The sequence below is a fragment of the Quercus lobata genome, chromosome 1 (genome assembly GCF_001633185.2).
Source record: "Quercus lobata isolate SW786 chromosome 1, ValleyOak3.0 Primary Assembly, whole genome shotgun sequence".
Classification (NCBI taxonomy): Eukaryota; Viridiplantae; Streptophyta; class Magnoliopsida; order Fagales; family Fagaceae; genus Quercus; species Quercus lobata.
This window is the reverse complement of record NC_044904.1, coordinates 11,924,445-11,952,316: the sequence shown is the minus strand read 5'-3', so window position 1 is coordinate 11,952,316 and position 27,872 is coordinate 11,924,445. Positions and strand designations below refer to the sequence as shown.

The 27,872-nt window shown below is 33.5% G+C and overlaps 3 protein-coding genes and 1 long non-coding RNA gene across 8 annotated transcripts; 3 read left to right on the top strand and 1 right to left on the bottom strand.

The window, feature by feature from the left end:
* The first annotated feature begins 3,653 nt into the window (after positions 1-3,653).
* On the top strand, positions 3,654-6,754 carry LOC115979037 (NAC domain-containing protein 90). Of its 2 annotated transcripts, none has more exons than XM_031100995.1 (3): positions 3,654-3,979; positions 4,109-4,401; positions 5,880-6,754. In XM_031100995.1, exons 1-3 carry the CDS (start codon positions 3,826-3,828, stop codon positions 5,994-5,996), a joined length of 564 nt encoding a protein of 187 aa, XP_030956855.1. In that variant the 5' UTR covers positions 3,654-3,825; the 3' UTR covers positions 5,997-6,754. The 2 variants fall into 2 exon arrangements, with proteins under 2 accessions (XP_030956855.1, XP_030956847.1); XM_031100987.1 differs by lacking the exon at positions 5,880-6,754 and adding an exon at positions 4,647-5,212 and having other exon boundaries at positions 3,678-3,979.
* On the bottom strand, positions 5,001-11,567 carry LOC115979051. 2 transcript variants are annotated; one of them, XR_004088934.1, is made up of 4 exons: positions 11,343-11,567; positions 6,765-6,854; positions 5,679-5,775; positions 5,001-5,309 (listed from the first exon to the last, which is right to left on the bottom strand). It is a non-coding gene; the product is annotated as an uncharacterized LOC115979051 (long non-coding RNA). The 2 variants fall into 2 exon arrangements; XR_004088933.1 differs by having other exon boundaries at positions 5,001-5,775.
* Positions 11,568-14,140: 2,573 nt separating this feature from the next.
* On the top strand, positions 14,141-16,158 carry LOC115978622 (transcription factor SRM1-like). Its single transcript, XM_031100488.1, has 2 exons — positions 14,141-14,652; positions 15,581-16,158. Exons 1-2 carry the CDS (start codon positions 14,288-14,290, stop codon positions 15,885-15,887), a joined length of 672 nt encoding a protein of 223 aa, XP_030956348.1. The 5' UTR covers positions 14,141-14,287; the 3' UTR covers positions 15,888-16,158.
* Positions 16,159-17,769: 1,611 nt separating this feature from the next.
* Positions 17,770-24,901, top strand: LOC115979019 (vesicle-associated membrane protein 714). Of its 3 annotated transcripts, none has more exons than XM_031100978.1 (5): positions 17,770-18,333; positions 19,050-19,240; positions 21,005-21,168; positions 24,424-24,541; positions 24,661-24,901. In XM_031100978.1, exons 1-4 carry the CDS (start codon positions 18,117-18,119, stop codon positions 24,512-24,514), a joined length of 663 nt encoding a protein of 220 aa, XP_030956838.1. In that variant the 5' UTR covers positions 17,770-18,116; the 3' UTR covers positions 24,515-24,541; positions 24,661-24,901. The 3 variants fall into 3 exon arrangements, with proteins under 3 accessions (XP_030956838.1, XP_030956830.1, XP_030956821.1); XM_031100970.1 differs by having other exon boundaries at positions 24,616-24,901; XM_031100961.1 differs by having other exon boundaries at positions 17,771-18,333; positions 24,424-24,901.
* The last annotated feature ends 2,971 nt before the right edge of the window (positions 24,902-27,872 follow it).

Here is a 27,872-nt window from a genome sequence, read left to right as displayed (position 1 = left end):
CTCTATTGAATATGGTGTCATCTGTTTTGGCATGATTGTTGAAGGAGTTTCAAAGGATAAAGTTGGGTTTTTAATAAAAACAAGTGGCAATTTGGTAATTGAACCAACAATTCCTTTGGCTTTTTAGGGGTTTTACACTTTTCTTAAAAACAACTTGATAAAGCAGCTTTTTAATAATCATCAAACACCTAGCATTTTGAACTTTGAAGTAAAAAGTATTTTTTGCCATTTGAAAGTGCAAACAAACGGGCACATAGTCTCCTAAGTGAATGAAATTTATATATTCTGGTTGAGAATTTCTTTTTCTGAATGAAATTTATATACACATTTTTAATGCTTGAGCTTAATTTCTATCATTCCTTGCCAAGAGAAATAAGACGAAGTGTGTGTTCTTATTTCTCACCTCTTTTAAGAACAATGACACGGTTTTGCGCGTGAAACAAATGTTGTAGGCGCCACCTGAATCGTTCCAGCTCCCAACCTTCACACCAACTGGGCCAATGCCTGCCAGGAATTTAAAAAAAAAAAAAAGAAAAGAAAAAAAGAAAAGAAATGATTTCAGTAAGAAAAATAATTCAGATAACGTAACATTCCTCCACCATTGTTCTGGAAGAAATAGATCACTCTTGCAAATTGCCTTGATGACGGAGGATTCCTTTTAACATATATGCCTTGCTGGATAAATTCTATTAATGGAGAATACATAACAGGGTAGAAAGAGGAGAAATTATTAGTTTCATACGGTTGTCCTCCATGGTCCTCCCAACTAATGAAACATTGTCATTTATACAAATGTGACAACATACGGTAATTTTTTATTTTTTATATTGATTAGGAAATTGACTCACGTTAACATTGATAACATCGTCTCATTGGTTGGGAAAACCATTTCAACAATCATCTTAGTAAACCTAATAATTTATCGTAGAAATGATCTTCATATTTAATGTTAGTTATTAATTTACTTCCCTTTCAAGGAAAAAATTATAGTGTAGGCTCTAGTTAGTTTGATTGATCGAGTCTCTAATTTTCAATAAGATATTTAGGAGTAATTATACAGTTCTCTGATAGACCATATCATTTGTCCACCATTCTACTAAAAGACTCACTTGTATAAAATTGATGAGTCAGTAACGAGTTTCTGTTTAAAAAAAAAATTCTGACTCAGCAATTTTAAATAGATGTGAATCTTTCAGTAGAATGGTAGACTACATCACTTGTCCACCATATGGACCTTATAATTTCTCGATATTTAGGGGCTATTTGGTACTTGTTTTAAACAACAGTTTTTAGTGTTTAAATAACACTAATACTTCTTACACGTATTTTTATAACACTCAAATACGTATTTTCATAACACTGAAAACTAAACAAGAATACTTAAACATTGCTACCAGACGAGCCCTTAGTGTTCAATCCTCGCTTACACAAAAAACTAATTGGTATATAGAACTTTATGATAAAAAACAATCATAAAAAAGCAGACACTATATGTTGAGATTTTATCGTATCTATCAAGGAAATGATTATAGTCAAGTGACTAGAATTTTAATTAAATTAATTGTATTTTAGTAGTTGGTGTGACAGGTTTTGGGAATTTTTTTTTTTCATTGCACTAATTGAGTTGGATTTTTTTTTTTTTTTTTAATTGCCTTTAGGTGCAGTACAGTAGTTTTTTCAATTAAATTTAAGCACATGATTCCATTGACCAATGAAATATAAATAGTGTTATCTTTTCCAAAAATAATTAAATTCAATGTATCTATATGTTTAAATTTAATTAGAAAACCTAATATATCACATCTAAGGAACTGCCCCTAATATATCACATCTAAGGAAATGCTTAGCCTTGAGAGGCAGTTTTTGCCAATGCAATTAGTTAATCGCCAACACAAGATGAGAAAAATAAAAATACTATTGTTACATGATCTAGGAATGTCAAGATGTAGAAGAAGATATCGCATACACCTAGCCTACATAACATTCCTATAGCATGTGGACCTCATAACTGTGTGAGACTCACATTTTGTAAGAGGGATGTTATAAACGTTGGACATGCAAAATAATTATTGTTGGATGTAAAGCAAAATAATTTTTTTATTTTATTTTTTATAATTCGATAACTGGGAGAGAGGGAATATTAACCCTAGATGTTTCTGTTGAAGACATTAGGAAACGTCAATTAATTAAGCTACAAGTGTAAACCACAATAAGTTGTTGTTAATGTCATAAACGAGTCTTATACAAAATCCAGAAATATCAATTCTATATGATTCCAATAGAATACATTTGAAGAAATTTGATCCATAATCCTCTAAAAAAGTGTGAAAGAAAGAGAAAGGCCCAAAGAACCAGGTAAGATTGTAAGGGGCCTCTGGCCATGTTTCTAAATTCACTTAACAAGTTGATTACTTGCAGAAATTATACAATCCTCAACGTCGATCATGTCACTTGTCCACCATTCCTCTAAAAAACTCTCACTTATTTAAAATTGGTTTAACAAATTTTTTTATCATCATAAGCTGATCTAACACTTTAAACAAGTAGAAGTCTTTTAATAGAATAATGCACAAATGACCTGATCCATCATGAGTATTATACAATTTCTCGATTACTGGAGGGTGTGCTGAAAGGCTCTTCTAGTTCAAAAAAAAAAAAATATATATATATATATATATATATTTTTGCAATAACGGATGATGTGTTTTTTTTATTTATTAGTATGGCAAATGTGTTTTTACAAAGAAACATGTGTTTGTTTTAATTTTTTAATTTTTTTTAATTTTTATAAATAGATAAAGCAATTTGAAAACTATCAAAAAAGTGGTTATGTTTTGTAGGCAATGTTTTAGTGGGAGTTAAAAATGTATCTACTTATAAATAGTAATAATAAAAAAGTATATATATATATATATATATATATCTATTCAGTTCAGTTTTTTTTTTTAAAAATTTTTTATAACTATTTAGGTTTTTTTTTTTTTTTTTGATATTTTGTTTTGTTTTTGGATAAATGTGGGTTTTTTTTTAGGAAAAAAAAACAAAAAAAAAAAGTGTATATATCAATTTAGTTTTTTTTTGGATATTTAGTTTTTTTTTGGGGATAAATGTGGATTGTTTTTTTTTTTTTAAATAAAGTATTAGAAATGTAGGTTTTTTTTTTTTTTATAGGAAAAAAAATCAGAAACATGGGTTGTTTAACTTATTTTTCTATTTAAAAATAAACAAACATATAATTACCTTGAAGAAGTGGGTTAGTAAAAGAGTGATCCTATTTTGTAAACAATGCTTTAGCGCAAGTTAGACATGTAATTTTACAAGACTATCCTATAATTTGGTCTCCACTTAAACATAGGGATGTAGGGCTATTTTGGAGAAAAAAAATCAGTCCAAACAGGAGAAACGCCTTAAATAGTAGTATAAATGATTACATCAAGATGATGCAAATTCGTGGGAGACCCACAAAAACAGTAGTACATTCAAAATTTGATTAGCATGAGGCTGCGATGAACAAAAGCTAGAGTTGCAACTTGCAATACAGGGAAGAAAGATGAAGCTGACTGGTTCAAAGCTACAAAGAGTGGATATTATTTTATTTGACGTTTCTATTACCACTACGGAAAGACATTATAGGACAGAGAGACAACATTTTCTCGCATAACCGCGTGGAAGTTTCCACCCAATCACAAACTTCCCCACTTTCTCATTCTTTTAATACTACTGTGCCATCTACCCCTCTATATATAAAGACTTCACGCCATTTAAAAACACACGGCAATTCAAAACTTCAAACACAATTACAAGCTCTCAAAACTCTCATCAACAATGGAACAACTCCCACCTGGTTTTCGTTTCTACCCAACTGAAGAAGAGCTCATTTCCTTTTACCTACACAACAAGCTTGAAGGGAAGAGACCTGATGTGCAACGAGTTATCCCAGTCATCAGCATTTATGACATAGAGCCTTGGCACCTTCCAAGTACATATCTCTTCCACAAACTAACTCCACTTTCGTTTCAACCCAATTGTGTATGCTTTAGAAATGGTTTTTAAGTTTGAGCTAGATGGTCTTGTGAGTAGGCTGACTTGGTTTTTATTTGTGTTGCAGAACTTTCAGGAGAGATGTGTCAAGCAGACACTGAGCAATGGTTTTTCTTTACACCAAGACAAGAAAGAGAAGCTAGGGGAGGAAGACCCAGCAGAACTACAGAATCTGGGTACTGGAAAGCAACAGGCTCTCCTGGCTATGTGTATTCGTCAGATAATCGTGTGATTGGAGTGAAGAAAACCATGGTTTTCTATAAGGGGAAGGCACCCACTGGAAGAAAAACCAAATGGAAGATGAATGAGTACAGAGCCATTGAAGAAGTGCCAAGCTCATCTAGCACCGTAGTTCCCAAGGTGCATATGCAATGCTAAAGTTCTTTTGTTTTCTTTTTTTCTACAATGGGCCGGAGACCATATCTCATTGAGTATTGGCGTCTTGCGTAATAGTTGCATATAACACTCTCTCACATGAGTATTGAGTCCCATGCTTATGTTTTTTTTTTTTTTTTTCCCAAAGATGGAAAATAGTTTTCTACTTTTTTTTTTTTTAAACAGAATTTCTAATTATCGTATCCTATTCCACTATTTATTTCCTGTAGTTGAGGCATGAGTTCAGTTTGTGCCGAGTGTATGTGGTTTCTGGAAGCTTTCGAGCATTTGATCGACGCCCAGAAATGTCAACAAGAGAGACACCACAGCTTGGTGATAACAGGGCTGCAACATCTTCTCAGAAAGCCACAATGGTAGAGAAAACAAGCTCGTCTGAAAATTCTCACTCGGGAGGAGACCATGTTGATCTCCCAGAGATTGATGGCTTTAACTGGGAGATGAATGATGGTCTAGAACAACCTCTATGGGAGTGGGAACAACTAAATTGGCCCTAAGTCAATCAATGTTCAGAGCTGCAGCCCCGTTCAGCAAATTGAACTAAATGACATAGGCAATAGATTAGCTTACTTTAGATTTTTTTTTTTTTTTTGACTTCGTCACAGAAAGTGATAGAAGAGTAACAGAGAATTAGAAAGATGTAAAAGATTTGTAATATGAGAAATTCAATTATTTTTGTAGATCAACTACAAGCTAGGAATAAGATGTAAGGTCTGATGGGGGTGTAGCAGAGCTAAACTGTCAAATGCATTCAGCTATAATCAGTTTCAAGATTGCATCCTGACAAACTTCAACTTTATTTTTAAGTTTGAAAATGGCATCACCTTTTCTCTCTCCCATTGAAACCATCAACTTCCCAAGCACAACTTGTGAACCTGGATTAGGCAATAGGAAGTCATATTTCAAAATCAAGTAAGAATTATATACAGATATAGACTAGGAAAAAAAACTGGAACAACACATGCACACAAAAAATCATTTATTAGTTATTTTGCATATATGTAATTAGAAAAATATGGAACTCAATTGTTTTCTCCAACTTGACTTGGCATCTAATGCTATCATATATTCATATTTAATTTTTTAAGCAAACTGATACAAACAATGTAACATTTTAAATTCCAAAACAAGTAACTAGATCACAAACCATTCCAAGGTATCGTTCTATAACACAGTAACATGAATTTGACCTTCACGCATTCCAAAATAGATGATCCAAAAAAGAAAAGAAAAAAAATTCAAACCTCTTCCTTCTTCAATTGTATAAGGACTAGCCTACAATTCACATTATATGCCATTCTTGCCTTCGAAAATGATGCTTTCACTTGAATTCCTGGTTTGCTTCCAAAAAATTGCCAACAGTTTCAGTTGGATCAGTTAAAGCTTACAAATGGCCAATCAAAAGCATGCAAGATGTAACTCTGTAGTTATTTTCATGTTTGCAGATTCATTGTAAATTGTCTTCACTCTTCAAGGCGGGCATGGTGACAGTAGAAGATATTAAGACTTGGTCAAGATTCAAAAGGACTTCAACCATCAAAACAAATGACTCTGCAGCCTGACAATAGAACATGATGGTAATGACAATATGTAACTCTGCAGTTACTTTCATATTTTCAGATTCATCACAAATTGTCTTCAGGGGTGGCATAGTGAAAGTAACTCTGCAGTTACTTTCTTTTTTTTTTTCTTTTTTTTTTGCATAGTTATAACTGTTCTGTGCAAAAAAAAAGGTTACTTTTCTGATTTATATTCACAAAAGAATAAAAGATGGCCAAAAATATAATTATAGAAAGGCTGAAATTCAAATTAGTCGCTTGACTTTTACTTCAATTGTCAAATAAGTCCTCCATCCAAATTTTGTTAGCAAATGAAGTTGTTCAACTTTTTTTTTAAACAAACCAAACAACAAGATCTATTAAATGCCACTTCTCATGAATGTTTTCAGTTTTATATATATATATATACACACACACACACACCTTTTTTTTTTCTTTTTATTTAAGGATGCTCAAACATCATTGTTTGCCAACAGATTTGAATGGAATGCCACATTGACTTATTTTAACAAAGTGAGAGACTAAACTGACAAAAATTAAACTTTAGGGACTAATTTGAAATTGAAGAAAAAGTCAAGGGACTAAATTGAATTTTAACCAAAACTTTCCAGGTAGAAGCAACTTGATTGGGTGACTGGGTCAGCAGAATAGCATGATGAAAGTATAGAAATTCATATTCTCTTTTCTTACAATCAATAACAAGAGGTAAGAAAACATGATAATTAGCAACGCCATATATGGACGGTAATCATCAAAAGAGTGGCTACATACATATTGTATTTATATGCTTCTGCTAGTGAAAAGGCAGAGGCTGACAGATGTCCTGTTTCGTTGAAAAATGTGCAAAATTGATGATGACTCCTGAAGAAGTGAAAAATAGGGATCAAAAGTCACCGCATGCAAGCAGCTTGAGGTTTAATAGATGTAAATTGACACGGTGCAATCATTGGAATCATAATGGCATCATACGAATAACTCTAGCTTTGTATTACATCTTCAAATGTCAAAATAGTTTTTCCATCAACTGTTTTATAAGCAAGATTCTCTTTCATTACATTATACAGAAATAACAATAATAATTTTTTTAAGGAACAATGGTACTCAGAACAAGTAATGTTGTTTCCAATGGAATAGCACCGTTCCATTGGATAACCAGCAACTGGTGGATATGCAATGTTCGCATGTATTGAACATACTTGAGCATAAAGAAGATAAGCCAATGTACAACATCGTTGTTAAATGCAGTTGCCGAAAGGTTTAATAATTGTAACTCAAGTCGTGGAAGACAAGGGTAGAACTATGATAATAGAATTCAAATTAGAGGAAAAAATTATTTATAATATAGATTTTAGAGTTATATGTGAGATAATTTTTGGGGGGCATTCCATATATTTTACTACATACTGTCCTTGAATGTGTAAGGAAAACATAAGGAATTCAAGAAGTTTTATAGGCTATGCCCCCCAAGCTCTAATGTAAAACCACCCCTGATGGCAGACCTATTGCAAACTTAAACTGCATGAAATTTTGAGAAAAAAAGGGTACATCCTCACATCTCTGGATCCTCAATTTAAATGCAGAATTTCTGCTCAACAAAGTGGGTAGTGTATGCAACTGGTTTTAACTTGCATAAACTAAGGTAAAAACATTAATTTGTGTTACCAATGACATCCATGCAAAGGGTAGATAGAAAATCCAATAATCTATATTTTCTGCGGTGGCAAAGTCAAGCCACACATCACATCAAACAAAGCAAAGTTGATTATTTAATCTTAATGAGTCTCAAGCAACTGGTACAAATCATGAGAAGAACAAATGGATGTTTGATGGAAATACAAGCAGAAGAGGGATTTTTCATATTGAGCACGGATAGTGATTGTTTTAAATGATGAGGTAAAAACATTAATTTGTGTTACCAATGATATCCATGCAAAGGGTAGATAGAAAATCCAAGAATCTATATTTTCTGCGGTGGCAAAGTCAAGCCACACATCACATCAAACAAAGCAAAGTTGATTATTTAATCTTAATCAGTCTCAAGCAACTGGTACAAGTCATGAGAAGAACAAATGGATGTTTGATGGAAATACAAGCAGAAGAGGGATTTTTCATATTGAGCACGGATAGTGATTGTTTTAAATGATGAGGTAAAAACATTAATTTGTGTTACCAATGATATCCATGCAAAGGGTAGATAGAAAATCCAAGAATCTATATTTTCTGCGGTGGCAAAGTCAAGCCACACATCACATCAAACAAAGCAAAGTTGATTATTTAATCTTAATGAGTCTCAAGCAACTGGTACAAATCATGAGAAGAACAAATGGATGTTTGATAGAAATACAAGCAGAAGAGGGATATTTCATATTAAGCACGGATAGTGATTGTTTTAAATAATGTATAAACCAAAAAATATTTATATATAGACTATTTAGATACAATCTTCAATGAAAAAATGGACAGAGATTCAAGGTAGTCTAACACCAGAAAGCATTTCTTTACCCCTAATAATTTTAACAAACAGCAAGCATGAAAATAAACATCATCTTGGTGGAAACATAGTGCTGAACGAGTGGGAGAATATAAATTCCAAAATTGTGAGTCTTCAGTTAGGCATGACGAAAAAGAAGTCAACTGTAATAAGAATATGATTATCGCTGTGTTAGGATTCAAAGAAATGCTGGAGATAGAAATGAAGCAATTGAATAATAAACATAAGACTTTGTACATGAAAGGTCAATTATATGTGGTAATTCTTATCAAAAAGGAAAAATCATAATGGTTTTTGTCTTTGTCAATGCAACAAGTATGACTTATGTTGACCGTTGGCAACTAATTTTTTATCTCTTTTGCTATACATTACGATAAGAACAAGATGACTCATCCTGTACTATTAAATAGGCATAGACTCATGCCAATATACAGCTGATATGGAAATAGCCTATTGTTGATCCTTCATTGAGGCTATAGTTGTGTTTCAGGTGTATGCGCCATTGCTCATCTCAAATCCCAATGATAATCTCCTGATAGGCTTCAAAGCTAAAAATGTGCCACCCCATACTGCATGGGCTTTTAATAAATCTGAAGGCATGCATAACAGTTAGCAGTAGGTCTTTTCCACCTCAACCGACTATTCAAATGTCTCAAAGTAGTGATGCACTCTTATTCCAAATTATGAATTCCTAAGTGAATTTTCAACCCCTTTCATTTACTCCTATTAACAAAGCCCAGAAATGGTATTTCCTATGATGAATACATATATAAAACAATCACTAATAAATTGTTGGCTATCAAAGGAAAATATAAAGAGATGGAGAGAGTTCCTAGCATTAGCCACAAGGAAGCATATTTCAGCAGCTCTTTAAACCTGTAAACGTTAACTTTGGCTGAGTATATTGCTCATTGGTTTCTCTTTAAAATAATATTAATTAATGGTAATTTGTTTTCTACTTTTTTGGGGGGTTCTTTCTTGTTACAGCTCTTTTAGTTTCTTACTTATTGGTTTCTCTTTAAAATAATATTAATTAATGGTAATTTGTTTTCTACTTTTTTGGGGGGTTCTTTCTTGTTACAGCTCTTTTAGTTTCTTACTTGATAATTTTTTGAAACACATGTGCTGCCTTATTGTTTCTATGCTGTTTCAATGCTAGCTTAATGGTATGATATAGGGTCACTCTGGAACTAACTGATATATGCTATATGCACTGATGCATTAAGCTTGAAATTGTATTATGAGCACTTTTCTATGTCTATTGTGCTACAAAATAGCAATATGTATACAATATCAACTGGTAATTTGTCATCTATTATTATTCATCATTATAGATTAACCATTTTGTTACAGAAAAATTACCAGAGTTTACGTGTGTCACTGTGGCTTATATTAAATCCCTTCTGATACTTTCTCCATCAAATGTAGTAAAACACATCCTATGATAAACAAACTATCAACATTTCTGTAGACTGAGCTATGGCAGCTTCCAGCAATTCCCAAAATAAAATCTCTTCTTGCTCATGATCAATTGCTGCTTGGGAAATATCACTTAAACATGTCATAACCTTGTGTACATACTCCCCATGCCAGCACCTAGTTGATACAGTTGAGCACCTCTACACTACTTTAAGAACCAATCACAAGCTAGTCTTACATTGACACAATTTAGCATTTGGCTGGTGTGTCACGTGTATCAGCACTCATATGCATCCCACACCATGCATTTCACCATAGTTCCACTTACACATTCAGCAGTGTTATCAAATTCTTCCACAGGACTGTCTGCAGGCTGCAGCTCCTTAATTAACTTCACAACTACACAGGTCTGTTCACTACCAAGACCACTTATGTGTCATGAATTTATCAAGCCTAGCATTGGGAAATCTATAGCTATTTACACAAAAAGTATTTTATTAGGTAACAAATTTTTATGGATTATCTACCTTGTATTGGGATATCTATAATCTCTTGACACTTCTAGTAATACAAGGAAGCAAAGAACCAAAAGGTGATTCAATTCAAGGAATCATTCAGCAGAGCCAAACGTGCATTTCCATTCATTATTTCTCCCTAAAAGGCTCAACTAAAACTATTCTCACACACAAATTTATCGTTAAGACAAAAATATTGGAAAATTCCCATTGCTTACAATCCAAATACTTTTAATACATGCATTTTCATTCAAATTGCATTTTTGTTGAGAACCTAATCAATGGTGGTGTAGAACATGTTATTCAATGAATGCAAGTGTACTAGTTCAGGTAATCAAATTTCCAAATTTAGAAAGGATTTTTTTTTTTTTTAATGAATGAAAAATGAGTAGAGGGACCTGAATTAGCGTCTTTCACTTAGGCATGACCAAAGTGACACTCTACCCGTCCGGGTCTGCGGGATTAAGGGATCTTAATGGGCCATAGCTGTACACCCGGCTACATCGAGGACGCTGAGCATGGAGTTAGGAGTTATTTTCTACGCGCTTCCCAAAGGGAATATTTTTTTAATTGAACACATTCTTTAACATATGGAAAACAACATCCAATAGCATATAAAACAACCAAATCCCTAAAACGTTAAAACTAGCCTAACATTTATGGTTTTAACAAGTATCTCTGTTCTCTTACTCTTTTTTTGGTTCCAAACCAAAAATATATATATATTTTATGGAAGAAAAAGAAATCATAAATATGTTTCAAGGAAATACAGAGCTTTGAGCAATTCAAAGTCTCTTTTATTACCACATTCATTCTGAGAAACTAATGTATTGAAAAGCAAAGAGTTAACAGTTAAGAGAAAAGTCAAAAGTTACAAGGCAATGCATTGAGATTTGGAAGTACAAAGAGAAAGGACGTGTGTACCTTTGCTTTTTCCTTTTTTGGTCGCCATTTTTGCAGCCCAGAGTTCTGTACTATAACTGAAGTTGAGGGGGGCAAGACTGAAAGAGAAAAAAAAAAAAAGTGAGTGAATCAAGAAGACTATTTTGAAGCAGAGTCAGCAGACAGCGTGACTTTGCGTTTGCCTGTGTAGCAGTGTCCAGTGTGAACACACTATGCACGTGTGCACCAATCGCCACTAGAGTCTAAACCCACTACCTGCTCTTCCATATGGGTGGGTGTTACTATTTTGACTCTTTTTTTTTTTGTTTGGACAAAAAGAGCAATACTAGGTACACAGCACCCACAGAAAATTCAATATCTGTTTTTACTTTTTTTTCTTTTTCTTTTTTTCCTGACAATTAAGTTAATAAGTTTATACTAATTCTTGTCTGAATAATCGTTAATATCGTTTTTTTTAGTATTATTAACAATCAGTCACACTAGCAGTTTTGAAAATTTTTGTGTGTGTATTTTTTTTTTTTTGGCAAATATATTCTTTTTCATTCTTAATACATTTATTTATCTTAGTATAAATTACACTAATATCTAGACTTTACCAAATTGAACTTGAACTTGATAGCCACCCAAATTTGAAGAAAAATACATGCTTGTTTTGCCTTTCTAATTCTTTGTAAATATATTCCACATTTTTACTTCTTCCATTGTCTTTATTTCCTTTCTTTTCTGAGTTATTTTCTTCTCATATACACTCATGGATTTTTTTTCTTAACAAAAGAGAGGATTGAAAGAACTTTAATTAATGTATCTTTAACTTTTATTTTTTAGTGGTTTGTTTATTTGTTCCCTTATTTCTATTGAAACGAAAAAAAGACAATATTATAAAATTTTGTTTTTGTTTATTATTACTATTATTAATGCATGGGAAAAATAAATCGTCATACGAGGTAAGGATTATATTGTTTAAACTCTCATAGAGAGAGAATATAAATAAATCTAAATATAAGAAATTTGAAAGTAAAATTTAATTATGAAAGTAAATTGAGAAAATAATAAATGTTGAGGTATCAAAAAAGTATAACAGTATATCTAAAAAGGTTTTCTACGTAATTTTTTTTTCTTTTGAGAAGAAGGTTTTCTTTGTAACTTGATTGCTTTTAAAAATTTGTATAGCATCCAATCATAAAGTAATATATGTTTTCAATTTTATGTTTATATGTGACTTTACAATTACTTTTTAATATTACATTAAATTAAGGGTCAAATAAAATTGGTTTTGTAGGGATACGGAGGCTGAGGGAGGCCAAATTAAAGTGCATTCGTTTTCTTAGGTTGGGTTAGGGGTGCAATTGACCCCTTTAGCTCCTGGCTCTGCCTTTTTCCTGGAATGGATATTGGATAATCACCGACTGAAAAGCAAGTGGGCTGCCTTTTTGTTCTAGACTAGGCCAGTGCCCATCTCCTCCTTATCGCCTCGTATTGTTCAGGTTTTGGATAGAGATGGATCGAACTTTTAACTGTTGTCTTTTTCTTTCTTTTTTGCTTGATCAATAAAGTATTTATTTAGGAAAAAAAAAAGTTTTTTTTTTTTTTTTTTTTTTTTAGTCCGTTCTTTAGGAGAAAAATGGGCTTTTGTCTCTTCTTTTTTTTTTTTTTTAAATATCCAACAAAATACCTCGTATCTGAAATTATTTAGAAAAATACTCCTATTTTGAAACTCGATTTTTGGACAATCGAGTTATAGTGAACTAAAAAATAAATAAAAAATAAAAAAAATTTCTGGAACTCAAGTTCCAGAAAAAATAAAAAATTCTAAGTCAACGTTCGCTATAACTCGAATCTTGATGTTTCAAAAATCGAGTTATACATTTGAAACTCGATTTTGAAAAAAACAAGTTTCAAAATAGGAACATTTCCCTAATTAGTTTCAAATATAAGGCATTTTGCTGAATATTTTTTTAAAAAAGGGCAAAAGCCCATTTTCTCCCTAGTCTTTATAGTACAATTGGAGTGAGCACCGATCAAGAATGAAGAAGTGAACCTCGTAATAACTGACACAATGATCCCAAAATCTTCTCAAGGAATTTGATTTTGCCTAAAGCTAGGACCAAAGTGCTAGAATAAGAGAATTGCCACAAAATCGATCATGGCAACCACCTCCTACCACCCAATACAAGGTCAATGTGCAAGTGGTTGATTTTAAAAGAGCAAGATTGTGTTGGTATTAAAAGTCATAACTCATAGAAGTGGCAATGAGTCACAATATAAGTGAAGCAAAATAAGAGTCGGCAAGTAAAATGTAATAGCAGTGTTGCAATAATAAGGAGGGCTATAGAGTTTGCAATGGACATTGGAGTGTCAGCTATCGCCGTAAATTGAGATTCTCTATCAGTATTACCAACTTTGGTCAAGAACCAGCGGAATCACTCTCTAGTTTTGGCCATAGGATCAAAGACACGCATAAATTAGTTAGTTCAACAAGCCAAACATCTTTTTCTCAAATAAAGCATATCGATTCATCTCTGCTTACATTAAAAATTAGTTCTTGTATTGACCAAATGCTAATAAGACAAAAAGAAAATTCAAAGAACAAAATTCAAACAATTTTTAAATATTCATTGAGAAAAAAATTCTAAATAAAAAGTTTGATTGTGGTATGAGAATAAGAATAAAAAATAATTAAAAAGCAAAAAGAAACAATTTCCGCCGACACACAAAATACACGTGTAAGCCACTTAGAACTTACATTGAATCGAAGCAGCTTTGCAAGATATAAAAATTCCAAAACCAAGAACGTGTTTTTATCACTTCCTAGTCATTGCCGAAAAGTTGGCGTAATCCAAAACAGTCATTCTTATTAGTTTAGTTCAACTTAGCTTTACCAACCCCACACACAAATAAAATAAAAGACCCAACTCAACACAACGCAAAGATTTTATAACAAACAATATTATCTTTTATCGGTAATAATGTCTCTTGCTCATAATATCAGCAACCAGAGTTCGATCGGCGATTCCTCGTCCTGGTCCCGTGTCCAGGACAAGCTCTTCGAGGAAGCTATCGTTGTCTTTCCCGAGGGAACGCAGGACAGGTGGGAAAAGATCGCCACCCAGGTCTTAGGAAAATCGCCCTTGGAAGTGCGCCGACATTACGAGGTTTTGGTTCATGACTTGCTGGAGATTGACTCGGGCCGAGTTGAGTTGCCGTGTTACGAGGATGAGTTTAACTCGGTGGGTCAGGGCTCTGAGTATTCGGAGGGTTCTGTGGATTTTGGGTCCAAGGCTAAAGAGACGCAAAGGAGGAGAGGTGTCCCGTGGACTGAAGAAGAGCACAGGTATAAGTTTCTCGTTGTTTTTTTTTTTTCTTTAATTAATTTTTTTTAAATTATTATTCTTCAAAGTCTTGCTATAATTGATAGTATAAATTAGGCCTGATATTGCATATTTAGTTAAAAAAAATTAATTAGCTTAATTAATTAATTTAATTGATGTTAGAAAAACTAATTAATGTCAAAAAATTTTAAACTTTGTTATGTCATTGGGTGTTGTGTTATTTGTATCGAGTAGCGTGGAGAAAATCTATTATGTATTAAATAATGTATTTACTCTCTCATATGGGTAGATACATGCATCCGATGCCACTTGGTCTTCGTGTTCATTTATGCTTCTTAGGGTATAACCTCTACAATCTCAACACATGGAAAAGGTGTGCAAGTGAATTTCTTATTTACAAGTATTCTCTCATATGGGTGGATACATGCATTCATGCCACCTGGCACCTGGTCTCCATGTCCATTTATGCTTCTTAGGGTATAACCACTACAATCTCAACACATGGAAAAGTTGTAAGTGAATTTCTTATTTACAAGTAAGATTGTAACTTGTAAAAGCATTCAAATTAATCCGTGTATAATAGAAAAATGTGTAGAATTTACATAGTTTTATCTAAATATGGTTTACATTCGTTCACGTATAATTTTATAAATTTATAAGTTTACTAAAGTAATTACACTAATATTTTTCATTTTGTATTTAATTGTTTTTTTCTTTATGTATCTTGAGGATAAAAGAAAGAGAATGGATGATTGTTATTATGGGTGAAGAAATAGAAACAATTAAAAAAATTAAGAAAATTTGATATTTTAATCAAATATAAGATAAAATAAATAATTTGATGTGAGATGTTTTAAAAAGAGAGGGTAAAATAGAAAAATAAGTTTATAAACAATAATTTTTGCACAGTTGATTTGAATGCTCTCACAGGTTATTTCTACATGGACTACAACAATTTGGGAAGGGAGATTGGAGGAGTATTTCAAGGAAAGCTGTGAAGTCGAGGACACCAACACAAGTGGCCAGCCATGCCCAAAAGTATTTTCTTCGCCAGAACTCAGTCAAGAAAGAGAGGAAGAAGTGTAGCATTCATGACATTACCACTGTTGAGGAGGCTGCTAACTCAGTGGGCCTGGGTCAAATTAATGATCAGATCTGGGAGATGGGCCCGGCTATACACTTGTATGATCAACAAAGTTTAGAGGAGCACAATAAGGGCTTTGGATTCTCTTTCTAAAGATGACACAATGATAAGTTACAAAGTTTGTGCATGGATGAACTTTTTTTTTTAGTTTTTCGAGTGAAAAGTAGAATGATCCTTTTATATTGGCTTGCTGGGTCCTTGTGTATAATCTATCAAAGTCTCATAGATGTAAATGCTAAATATAGCTAGTCCAAAAAAAAAAAGTTGTAAATATTAACTAATTCCTCACTTTTTCTTTCTTTTTACTGTAATGGTTGAGGTTGACACTATCTTTGAGTTATTTTTTATTTTCTTCCATATTTAATTCTGAGTTCTTTTAGTTCCAAAAAGAAAAAATTGAACCATTACTATTAGGACTGTTTTCTAAATGGAATTATCTGTTTACTCTACTTGATAAGTGATAGTAGTATGATTTAAGTTGGGCCGGCCCAACTCCTCTTAAAAGTTTTTTTTTTTTTTTTTTTTTTTTTTTTGAGGATAAACGGCAGAACTCCTCTTAAAAGATTGAAAATAGTGGTTATCAAAAAAAAAAAAAAAAAAAAAAAGATTGAAATAGCAACTATAGGTTCGTGAAGCCCAATACTAGAACATTATGCCAGTAACTTTTGGACTCAAATATCTTGGACAATACTAGCAGCAGCACCTTTTGGTCATCTAATAAATCCATATCGAAGAGTTCTAGAACTTCCTTATGTAACTGTTCCTTCAATTTTTTACTTAAAATTCTGTTATGTGGTTACTTAATTTTAAAAATATACTTCCATTTACGAGAAAAAAGCCATATAACAGAATCTTAGAAATCAAATTTCTTCTTATTAATTATCAAATTATTATAAATAAATAAAATCCGAATTACATCCCTTCCTCCCGTCCTCCAAAGTTAAGTTAAATGCTCTATATCAAATGATTAATTATTAACAAATAAAAAAGCCAAATTAGAGAATTTAAGTAAAAAAAAAAAAAAAAAAAAAAAAAAACAACTAAACACAATTTAATTACCACTTGTTTGGAGAAGACCAAGAAGTAATTTAATCCAAAATCGTTCAACAATGAGTTGTTTTTGAGAAGAAGACTCATAAACGGTGATGTCTAATTAATTTTCACACAAATTTAAGTTACAATCAATAATAGAAAGATCACATAAACACATTCCATCTTACTATTTTTGGAAGTTTATAGCCACAAACTCTGTCCTTAATTTTCACTAAACATGAAATAAATTAACCCCCTTTAAAGTTATTCTAAGTAAAGATATAGCCTATAAGGCTAAGTTTAAAATATTAATAACTTATAACTCTCTCGTCGGTTGTAAGAGCATTCACATCAGCTCATACAAAAAATTTCGTCTAATTTAGTATAAGAACTTAATTTTTCTATTTTACATACTCGCTTTTCAAAACATCCTACATCAGATTATTTATTTTACACTATATTACATTAAAATAGAAAATTTTTGTCTAATTTTTCTTTATTTTTTTAAAAAAAAATTCTCATCCTTCACACATAATAATCACCATTTACTCTCTTCTCTCATTCTCGTGACACGTAAAGAAGAAAACAAAAACTATATTCAAAGTGAATAACATCATTGTAAATTTACACAATTATTATAACAACTTTACAAATTTATACATTTTTAACTTAATTATTGATAAGATGATTTTGGAAGTTGAACTTGTAAAATGGATAACTTTTCCTATTTTGATTCAAATGCTCTAATGATGTATAGCATATTTTCCTTTTCACCAGGACAGCATAAAAATAAAAAAATAAAAAAAAAATAAAAAAAAAAAGGTAAAAAGACAAACGTATTAACAAGTGGCGTGCAACCTAAGCGCTTGTAGAGTCAGCGAATCAAAATCCTCAAGAGGCTACCTAAAACTAAAAATCTAGAAGTCTATTAGTCTCACCACATTGGACAGACAGGACTTGCCGGTAAAACATCATAGTTTGTTGTTTGTACCCGGCTTTCACTTTCATCTCTCAACTTCCTTCCTCTCTTTCCTTTCCCTCCTCTATTTTACAATTTCACACCAAACCAAACCCAATCCAAAAAACACACATCCTTAATTTAGTTATTATATTAATCTAAACTAATTAATATACATATAATATAGTATTAGTTGTAGAATGACAATTGCTTTGTTTTCGAGACCTTGAAATTGGAACCAATCAGGGTTCAGAGTCAGAGACACACAGTCACAGAGAGATTGATCGCTCTCTGAATCTCAAAGAGAGAGAGAGAGAGAGCGAGAGAGCGAGATGGCTATACTGTACGCTGTGGTGGCTCGAGGGACGGTGGTGCTGGCGGAGTTCAGCGCGGTGACGGGGAATACAGGCGCGGTGGCGAGGCGGATCTTGGAGAAGCTGCCGTCGGAGGCCGATTCGAGACTCTGTTTCTCTCAGGACACGTACATCTTTCACATACTTCGATCCGATGGCCTCTCTTTCCTCTGCATGGCCAACAACACCTTTGGCAGTGCGTTTCTCTCTCTCTATCTCTATGATTCACTGAGTTAGGGTTTAAGTATTTTGATGTTGAGATTGATATGAATGGTTAGCTTAGGCTTTTGGGATCAGTGGCAATAGTTAAGCTATATTTTAATAAATAAAAAGTAAGATAGGCTTCAATTTGATGTATTTTGAGGTTTTAGTTTCAATTCAATGGCTTGCTGTCAAGAAAATATGTACCTGATTATAAAGAAAGAATCGAATTTATGTTTTGATTTTAGTTTTTATCAAATTTAAATGTAAAGGAATGTTGATATCAGATTCTAGTTGATATTGGTATATAAGACTAGCTAGTTGATTTTTTTTTTTTTTTTTTTTTCCTTGTGGTTTCAGAATTACTTGTAAATATTATGCTTTTTCATTTTGTTTTTTCACTTCTCTGTTTTGGAAACCAAACAATGTGTAATATGAGAAACATTCAAACTTGTTTCTGGTCTTAATTCTGTGCATCAAAGGTGCGGTCTTTTGAGTTTCTAGGTAGATGTTATGGTTTGTAGTTGAGCGTGTTGATTGTCTGATTGAGGAAATCTCTGGAATTTGTCTTGTTTTAGAAATGAGGAATTTTTTAATGAATAATTCATCCGTGTCCCCCCATTTCTTTTTTCTTTTTTCTTTTTCTTTTTTTAAATTTTATTCCAGCCATCTTTTTTATTTTACAGTGCATTAGTTTTTGCCTTGGTACAGGGAGGATTCCTTTTTCTTACTTGGAGGATATTCACATGAGATTCATGAAAAACTACGGTAGAGTAGCCAACTATGCACCTGCTTATGCAATGAATGATGAGTTTTCAAGGGTCTTACATCAGCAAATGGAATTTTTCTCTAGTAATCCTAGTGCAGATACCCTAAACCGAGTTAGAGGGGAAGTTGGTGAGGCAAGTATCTTCTATTTGTGTTGTAAATTTGATTTCTGTTTCTTTTTCTTTTTTTGATAGAGAATGAGTAAATTTTATTTATAGTTGTAAATCATTAGTACAATGAGACTTTGGTGGGTATACTGGATGTAAACCCTCCTAAAATGACAGACCTCAAAAATGTAAAGAGGAGAAGAATTATACAAGATCATTTGGTTGCCCCAAATCAGCTAAAAGTCAAGAAAAAAAAAGGTGTAACAAACTTCAAATTAATCCTCATTGATGACAACTCCTGCCCCTCAAAAAGCTTTCAATTCCTCTACCTTCACAAAGTCCACATAAATAGCACGGAGAAGCTGTTTAGCTTCCTTCTCCAATCTTGAAGCAACATGAGCACAAATTTGGGCATCACTCACCAAATACAAAACATCGCAAAGACAAACTCTGATAATTCTCTAGCAAAAGAACAGTGGAGGAGCAAATGATCCAGATTTTTGCCACTCCTCTTACACATACAACACCAATCAACCATAATCATACCTCTCTTAATTAGGTTGTCAATGGTGGGAATCTTTCTCTAGAAAGTGGCAAACCCACTTAGTAATGCAAAATTAAAAGCACTAAGTTTTCTAATGCGCAGCCCTCCCATTCTCATTGGTAATACCCCCTATTTTCAATAAACCAAATGAACTTTCTTTTCCTCCACTAACTCCCCCCTTCCCCAAAAGACACAAGCAATCCCGTTGTAACTTTTTTAATCGATTGGAAACACTAATAGGAATTGTAAATAAAAGCATATGATATGTGGTCACGATTGAAAGAGTGCTCTTGATGAGGGTAACTCTAATCTTTAGAAAGTATGTATGTTCCACACAAGCAGCCACCTCTCAGTCCTTTCAATTAAACTGCTCCACAATGAAGTAGCCTTAAAATTTTCCCTAAAGGAACAGCACATTAATGCTCCTCTCATAGGATTCCCTCCCATGAAGTAGGAATGGCATTACATTATCCCTTCACACCTCCCAGCACTTTCAAAATAACGCAATTTTAAAACCTGCAAAGATGGTTTCCTTTTATGATTTTAAATTACATTACTTTCCTAGGTTATTTACAATTTAACTTAGTTTCCAATCTTAACTATTTTCAGTTGGCAATTTCAGTTAGTCCCTGTTAGCAATTAGAAGATAAACATTATACATGTAAAGCATCTACTCAAATTGTGTTTGCAAGTTTATATTTTTTCGTCCTCTAAGTTTAGTACTATGTCTGCTACATCTAGGTCTCCTCTTTCTTTTTTAGCAAATGCATCCATCATTTTCCTGTGATAAGCTTTTCAAACTTTTCACATCTCTTTGGTTTAAATTTTTAGCTTTTATCTGTTTCTTTTTTCTTTTATTTATTTATTTATTGTTTATTATTATTATTTTTTAATTCAATAATAACAAGGGGGGAGGGGGGATTTAAACCATGGTTCTCCTAGTAAAGGATAGCAAACTATGCCATTGAGCTACAAGACTATTGGCGTATCTGTTGTAGACTTAACATGCATGATAATGCAAAAAAACTCGATTCGCTGAAACCTTCCAGAAAATTTCATTTCTAAGCATTGTAGCATATGTTGGATCTATGATTCTGCAGAAATATGACTTTTCACTTTCTTCTCCTGTTTCATGTTATGCTATTGCTCTCTCTCTCTCTCGCCTTTTCCTTTTGTCAGTTGTTTATTAAAGCTGTAGTCCTTGCACTTTTTTCTGTGCTCACAAGAACCAAAAATCTGGTATCCAGATACGTACTATCATGGTGGAGAACATTGAGAAGATTCTGGAGAGAGGTGACCGGATTGAACTTCTAGTTGATAAAACTGCAACAATGCAAGACAGTGCATTTCACTTCAAGAAACAGTCCAAGCGACTTCGTCGAGCTCTCTGGATGAAAAATGCCAAGCTATTGTGAGTACTTCCTGTTTTCTCTTACCACTTTGGCTTTATGAATACATTAATGCTCAGTGAATGTTATGAATTAGATTCTTACCAGATGTTAGTAAAGATCTATCATCCTAGGGTAGAAAAGAAAATGAAGAGAAGATTAATGGCTTTTTTTGGGGGTGGGGGGTGTATTAAAATCTAACTCAAGGAAGTTCCACATTTACGTTAGCCCCTTTTCTTCCACACATATTCCTTTTGAAGAATGTGGAGACTGGAGAGTGAATCATCACTGGGGCCTTCTGCTGTATGATTGTTGTATTTTGGAGATATTCTTTTTGGGCTTATGTCTGCCTCATGAGAATCCTATTTTCCATGTTCTGCTCTGTTTTTCTTAACATTATTTTGTTCTGGAAGTTGGGAGTTGTTCTTTTAAAATGGAAGTTCTTTCTTTTCTTTTTGATGTGCATCTTTCATATCTCTGTATTCAATACATATTCTAAAATGATGATTTTTTTTTTCATCTTCATAGATAAGTATTGTCTTATCTATAAATACTTGCTGTAATTTTAAGGTAAATTTTGAAGAATTGCTACATATCTATTCTCTCACTCTCTCTTTTTTTTTTTTTTTTTAAGGGTAAATTTTGCAGAAGTTGTAGTGACCCAAAAATGGGGTCTTGCATTCCATGGAATCTCACATCGCCTAGAGAAGCACATGAAAATGTGTTTATAAGGAATGACCTCCCTTCAATATGTAGAGGCCTTCTCCCCCATTGCTGTGTGCTTTGAGGGAGAACAAAACCGTGAGGGGTATGGGCCCCAAAGTGGACAATATCTACACAGTTGGGGCGGGGTCGTTGCAGATAGTATCAGAGCCATGCCTAGCCGGAAGTGTGGGCCCCACACACAAGGACGCGTGTGCTCATAAGAGGGGTGGATTGTAGTGACCCAAAAAAGGGGTCTTGCATTCCATGGAATCCCACATCGCCTAGGGAAGCACATGAAAATGTGTTTATAAGGAATGACCTCCTTTCAATATGTAGAGGCCTTTTCCCCCACTGCTGTCTGCTTCGAGGGAGAACAAAACCGTGAGGGGTATAGGCCCCAAAGTGGACAATATCTACACAGTTGGGGCGGGGTCGTTACAGAAGTGCTAATAGAAGACTCGTTTTTTTTTGGTAAGTAGTCTTAGGTCTTAAGTAATGTGTCCTGCCAAAACAAAGGACAACAGATTTAGTTTGGTCACAAGGACAAAGGAATCTCTTTGCATATGTTTGGTCTCTCAAATTTAGTTCTATTTTAATCTCTGAAAAAAACTAAATTTGTCCTCAAAAAATTTAGAACATATCCCAGTTGGTCCTTCCATCTTTGTGTGCCTAACAAGCATCTTGGTGGCTCTTTTCTTGACATGGTGCTGATCCATGACAGCTCAGCTACAGGTTGTGCAAAGTCCACCACATCATAAATCCCCACCCCATTAGCTCAAAACCCCAAGATTAGAAAATCCCAACATCTAAAATCCCCGAAATCACCACCAACTCGGAATTCTCTCCAAACGCTTACATCCCTCATAAAGCACTGTTGCAGGAGGAGGAAAAATAGATGCTTGAGGGAGAGGAATGTGAGGATTGGGGGGAATTTCGTGTTGTTGGTCATTTTAGGGAATTTTTTACTTTGTGGGTTTTGATTTTGGGCTATTGGGGTTGGGATTTCTAATGTAATGATCTTTGCACCACATGTAGTCAAGCTCTTATCAATCAACCTCACATTAATAAAGAAAAAAGCCACCCAAGCCCTCCATTAGCCATGTAAGCAGGAATTATAACAGCACACAGACAGTAGGTGTAAGTTGGATACTTTAATTTTTTGAGAACTAAAAAAATAATAATAATAAATTTCTTGACTAAAATAGAACTTTGCCCAAATTGGATGGACCAAATGTATATTTTTGCTGAGGACAAAAGAAATGTGAAAGTTTAGAAGAAGAGGTTTTGGAAGAAAATGTGATGGTCTATGACTTCGAGCAGTTGAACTTCATGAGATTTGAATACTGAAGCACACACTGAATGCCTCCCCTTCCCCCTCTCTCCGTCTGCTGCTTCCCATCCTCTTTCCTCATCCGGCTAGCCCCTCGTTGTCCACCCCTCTACCTATTTAGATTGGCTACCAAAAAACAACCATGGCCTAAGTTTGCAGTCAATCTTTAAGAAAACCATTGGTGATCAAATCTCATTTGTTCACAGCGGTATTTACAAAAGCCACTTTTTTTCGCCTTTACCCACCAGCAACACTGACCTGCCTCATTGACAAAATGACTGAAGCTCAACTTTCCTACATATACAGTGTGGTTTCTTGCAAACCAGATACACTGATTGATGAACACCCCTAGTTTATATGATGCAGCCATGAAGGACAAGGGTAGGAACATTGAGATAAAGGGGGAAAAAAGGGATAGAACAGGGCAAATCCTAAGCTTCACCACCTAGAATCTGTCTGAAAACTTTAGGCATCGCGATGTAAGGGTGCTTCGCATCACCACCAAACAAGAGGAAACATTCTCTAATCATAAAATTCTTATTCAAATTGTACTCTCAAACTATTCCTGGAGCCTCCTTTTGGCTTCATGGATTAAATTTAGCTGCAATTACATTTCATAAATTCCTAAATCACATAAAAGCCAAATTCAAAATTCAAAAATAAAATTTGGTATCTCAAAGAAAATCTGAAATATTTTTGGTTTTGCTCCCTGCATCATTATATTGCCAAGGGTATTGGACTGTATGTCATAAACTTAATAAGTTATTTACTGGCTCTTTCTAATTAACTCATGCCTGAGGTTCTACATGACACAAAATGATATATTTTGTGTAAGAACCACCTGATTAATTGTTTAGTCTACTGTCATCTAGAAGAGGTTTTCTGATTCTGTTTAATCATGAGTTTCATCTTTTTCGATTGGTAAGTTAAACACGCACATCGTAGGTCTTGAATCTAAAACCTCACTCGCCACTTCTTTCCTTATGGGGGGATAAAATGCCATTTGAGCTAGATCTCTTTGGCCAGCCTTTATTATCTGCATAATTATTTATCACATAAGGGTTGCTTTACAGAATGAAGAATTTGATTATATACTATTAATTATTAGTGTTATGCAGTATCCTGACAATACAATTGGTAATGATTGGAAGTGTACAAACATGTTAAAAGTTTCTATCTGCTAATAGACTTTGGGCATTTTAATTCTCATGCAACTGAACTTTTTTTTTTTAATTAATGACAGGGCACTGTTGACAGGCTTGATTGTTGTGTTGCTGTACATAATAATTGCTATTTGTTGTGGAGGCATCACCCTACCTTCCTGCAGATCTTGATTTCTACCAGATATTAGCTCTACTGAGGTATGCAACAGATGGCTTTTTAAATGATGTCAGTCTGATTCTGTTAGAGAAGCTCTGAAGGTTTCATGGTTCAGATTTTTGACAGTTGTATGGAAATATGATATCTTTATCTCTGCAAGGTTCCAGTAATTATCCCAATGCTTCTCTTGCCGTTGTTGCACTTGATGTGAGTAACCAATGTTTATCTTTGGAACCCTGATGAGTGCTGTTGCAGTGCTATGCTTCATCTCTGTATTTTGTATATGTATGAATTTATAGTATATTCATTATTTGGTAAAAAGGTTTTTTTTGGTGTAATTTCAACACTCAATATGCTATTACATACAAGTTTTCCGTCAATTTACTCTTTCTATTTCCTCATATGGACAGTGTTGTTTCCTCATTTTATTTAGTTCTTTTTAATTATGACATGACTTAATAATGCAGTCACAAGAGCAAGCTCATTCAGGTCCTTATTCATATATGGTCAACGCTGCTTTGCTGTTGCTTTCCTACTTCTTAATGTTGCAGACTGAAGTCACTGAACAAATTTGTGGATGTTGAGTGAAATACATGTTGTTAGGTAGTGTTTCTGAAAAATTACATAAGAGAATGTGGTGATCTGAAGTCACATTCTTCCTAAACTGTGCGTTAGTTTGAAAAACTGTAGGCATAGTTTTTTCATCTGTTTTTCAAATTGGTAGTGCGTGTGCTCACAAATGCATTTTCAGCCTTATTAATATGTAGGGTTGCAATTGAGCCGAGTATTCGAGTTTGATGCACTTCAAACTTTTGAGTCAGCCTTTCAACAAGTCAATCTTAAGCTGAAATTGAGCAGCCTAAAAATCATTTAAGAGTACAAAATCAAGTTGAGCCCAGTAAACTCATACCAAGTCAATGTGAATTGAGCTTGACTTGTTAAGCTTGTTTTAGCCTAAATTATGGAAACTTATGCCTGAAGCTTAGAAGTCGCATGCTATGACATGCAGATGAGACTGGAAGAAGGGAAAGGTTATAAAATATTGAGCATATTACAGGGAAATATGTTGACAAATCTGCTGTTATATGATGCAATCATGCAAGTTACATTATTATCTGAAATCTGAATGCGGTTTTCCCGCTCGGAAATAATTCGCTTAAGGACAAATAAAGTCAATCATTTTGGAGTTGCTTTGAGGTTGCCTACACTTTCACATACTTATTACATGAACAGAGAATCTATTTTTTGACAGACTTGTAGCTTAGCTTTTGGTACGCTTTTCCCACTCTTTCGTCTTTCCTTCGGTGGCCTATGGTTGTACAGAGGGGTCGCATAATTGAATACGACTCGCAAATTTGACACGACACGACACAAAATTAGTAGGTTACAGGTTGAGGTTTAATTGGTTAGTGTTATATTCGGGTTAACATGACTGGTCCGTTTAATGAATAAGTTAGGTTAGGGTCCAATCCAAGGAACCCGTTTGACTCATTTAATTAAATGACAATTTACTAATATACCCTTCAAATCCTAGATATATAAACTTATTAGTTGTTGTGGTTTATTTTATTTTACATATTTTAATTGATTATTTGTGATATTGAGATATACTTTAATTTTGAATGATTATTTGTGATTAAGTTACTTGTTAGTTTTGAATTTTATATTAAAAATATTTATTTTTTTGGTTTTTCATAATTCAATTTGGTTAATACGCAATTTTTTTTTTTTTTTTCATTTTGATAAAATATGATAAATAGGTCAACACGATTGACCTGTTTAATAAATGAGTCATATTAGGGTTGAAGAATCTTGACTTGTTAAATTATCATGTCAGGTTAGTATTGACCCATATAGTCGAATTCTCATGAATCAATACAACACATTCTCGACACATGAACACGAATTGCCACCCTTAGTTGTTCTAGTCTAAATCTTCTATCTCACTTTTTTTATCCCACTATATGCTCCACAAATAAAAAATTGCCAAGTGTATAACTACTTAATTAAATACTAATTTTCTCCTTTTATTTCAGTTTGCTAAAATAAATAAAATAAAAACCAACACATCCACACCAGCCACCATCACTAGTCCACCACCACCAACTGCCACTTCACCAACGATAATCCACCCCTAGTTATGTTTATGTTCCGATATACTAGCGCCGCTGCCACTTCACCAACGATAATCCACCCCTAGTTATGTTTATGTTCCGATATACCGTGCAATTTTTCGAATATGTTGGATGTTTGTTCAACCAAAGTATTCTTAAGGGGTCAATGTTTGTTTTATTATGAAATTCCTCTTAAAATCAAACCAAATGGACCTGTGCATACTCTCATATCATGAAACAATCCCCTTCTACTTCAAAAGCAAATGCAGGATCCTAAATTCCAAAGACAATAATATCAAAGTATATACCCAAGGCAGTTTATGTTAAATACCAAAAGAAAATCACAGACACAGAGCCACTTGATATTAATTTTTGTTTTCTAATATACTTTATCAATCTACCAAAATAGACCATTGGTTGGTGGATTCGATGAATAGATGCTAGTTTGATGAAAGGACAATGCAATTTCTCTATACTTGCACCTAGTCATGGTTTTGAAAACAATGAGGCATTGATAGATGGCCGTTGTAAACTTGTAGTGGCATCGGTGTTGGTTAGTGGTGGTGGACCATTGACAGTGATTAGTAGGGATGTTTTGATTTTTATTTTAGGAAACTGAAATAAGAGAAGACAAAACATTAGCATTTAATTAAATAGGTAGACACTTGGCAATTTTTTTATTTGTGGAGCATAGAGTGGGATAGGAAAAATGAGACAGAAGATTTGGACTCCTAGTTGTACTACTGACTACATGCCTAGCATGGAAAATACTTACATAGTGAAGCCCACTTGTCAAATTCATGTGAACTAGGATAAATTATTAGGTCCACCAAGAGGATTACTAATGTGGTCCTCTCAATCAATGAGACGATGCCATTTATGCAAATGTGTGAGTGAGTTTCCTAATCAGCACAAGGAATAAAAAAAAAAAAAAATTACCAGGTAATGTCATATTTGTATAAATAATAGTATTTTATTAGTTGAAAGGTCAAGGAAGACCACATCAGTAATCCTCCTAGTAGACCTAACAATTTCCCGTGAACCAGGTCATTCAAGGCAACAGTATTTTCCTTATAGTATTTTCCTTTTCTTTTACTTGCTATTAACTCCCATATGTTTACTACCATATATGTTTTGGCTTATGGTAATAAACATTAATCATATAGAAATAACCTATAAATTTAAACTTTATCATATCTATAAAAAAAATATATTGACAAGTTTGGTAAATGAATTATTTAATGTACTACTAATTTTG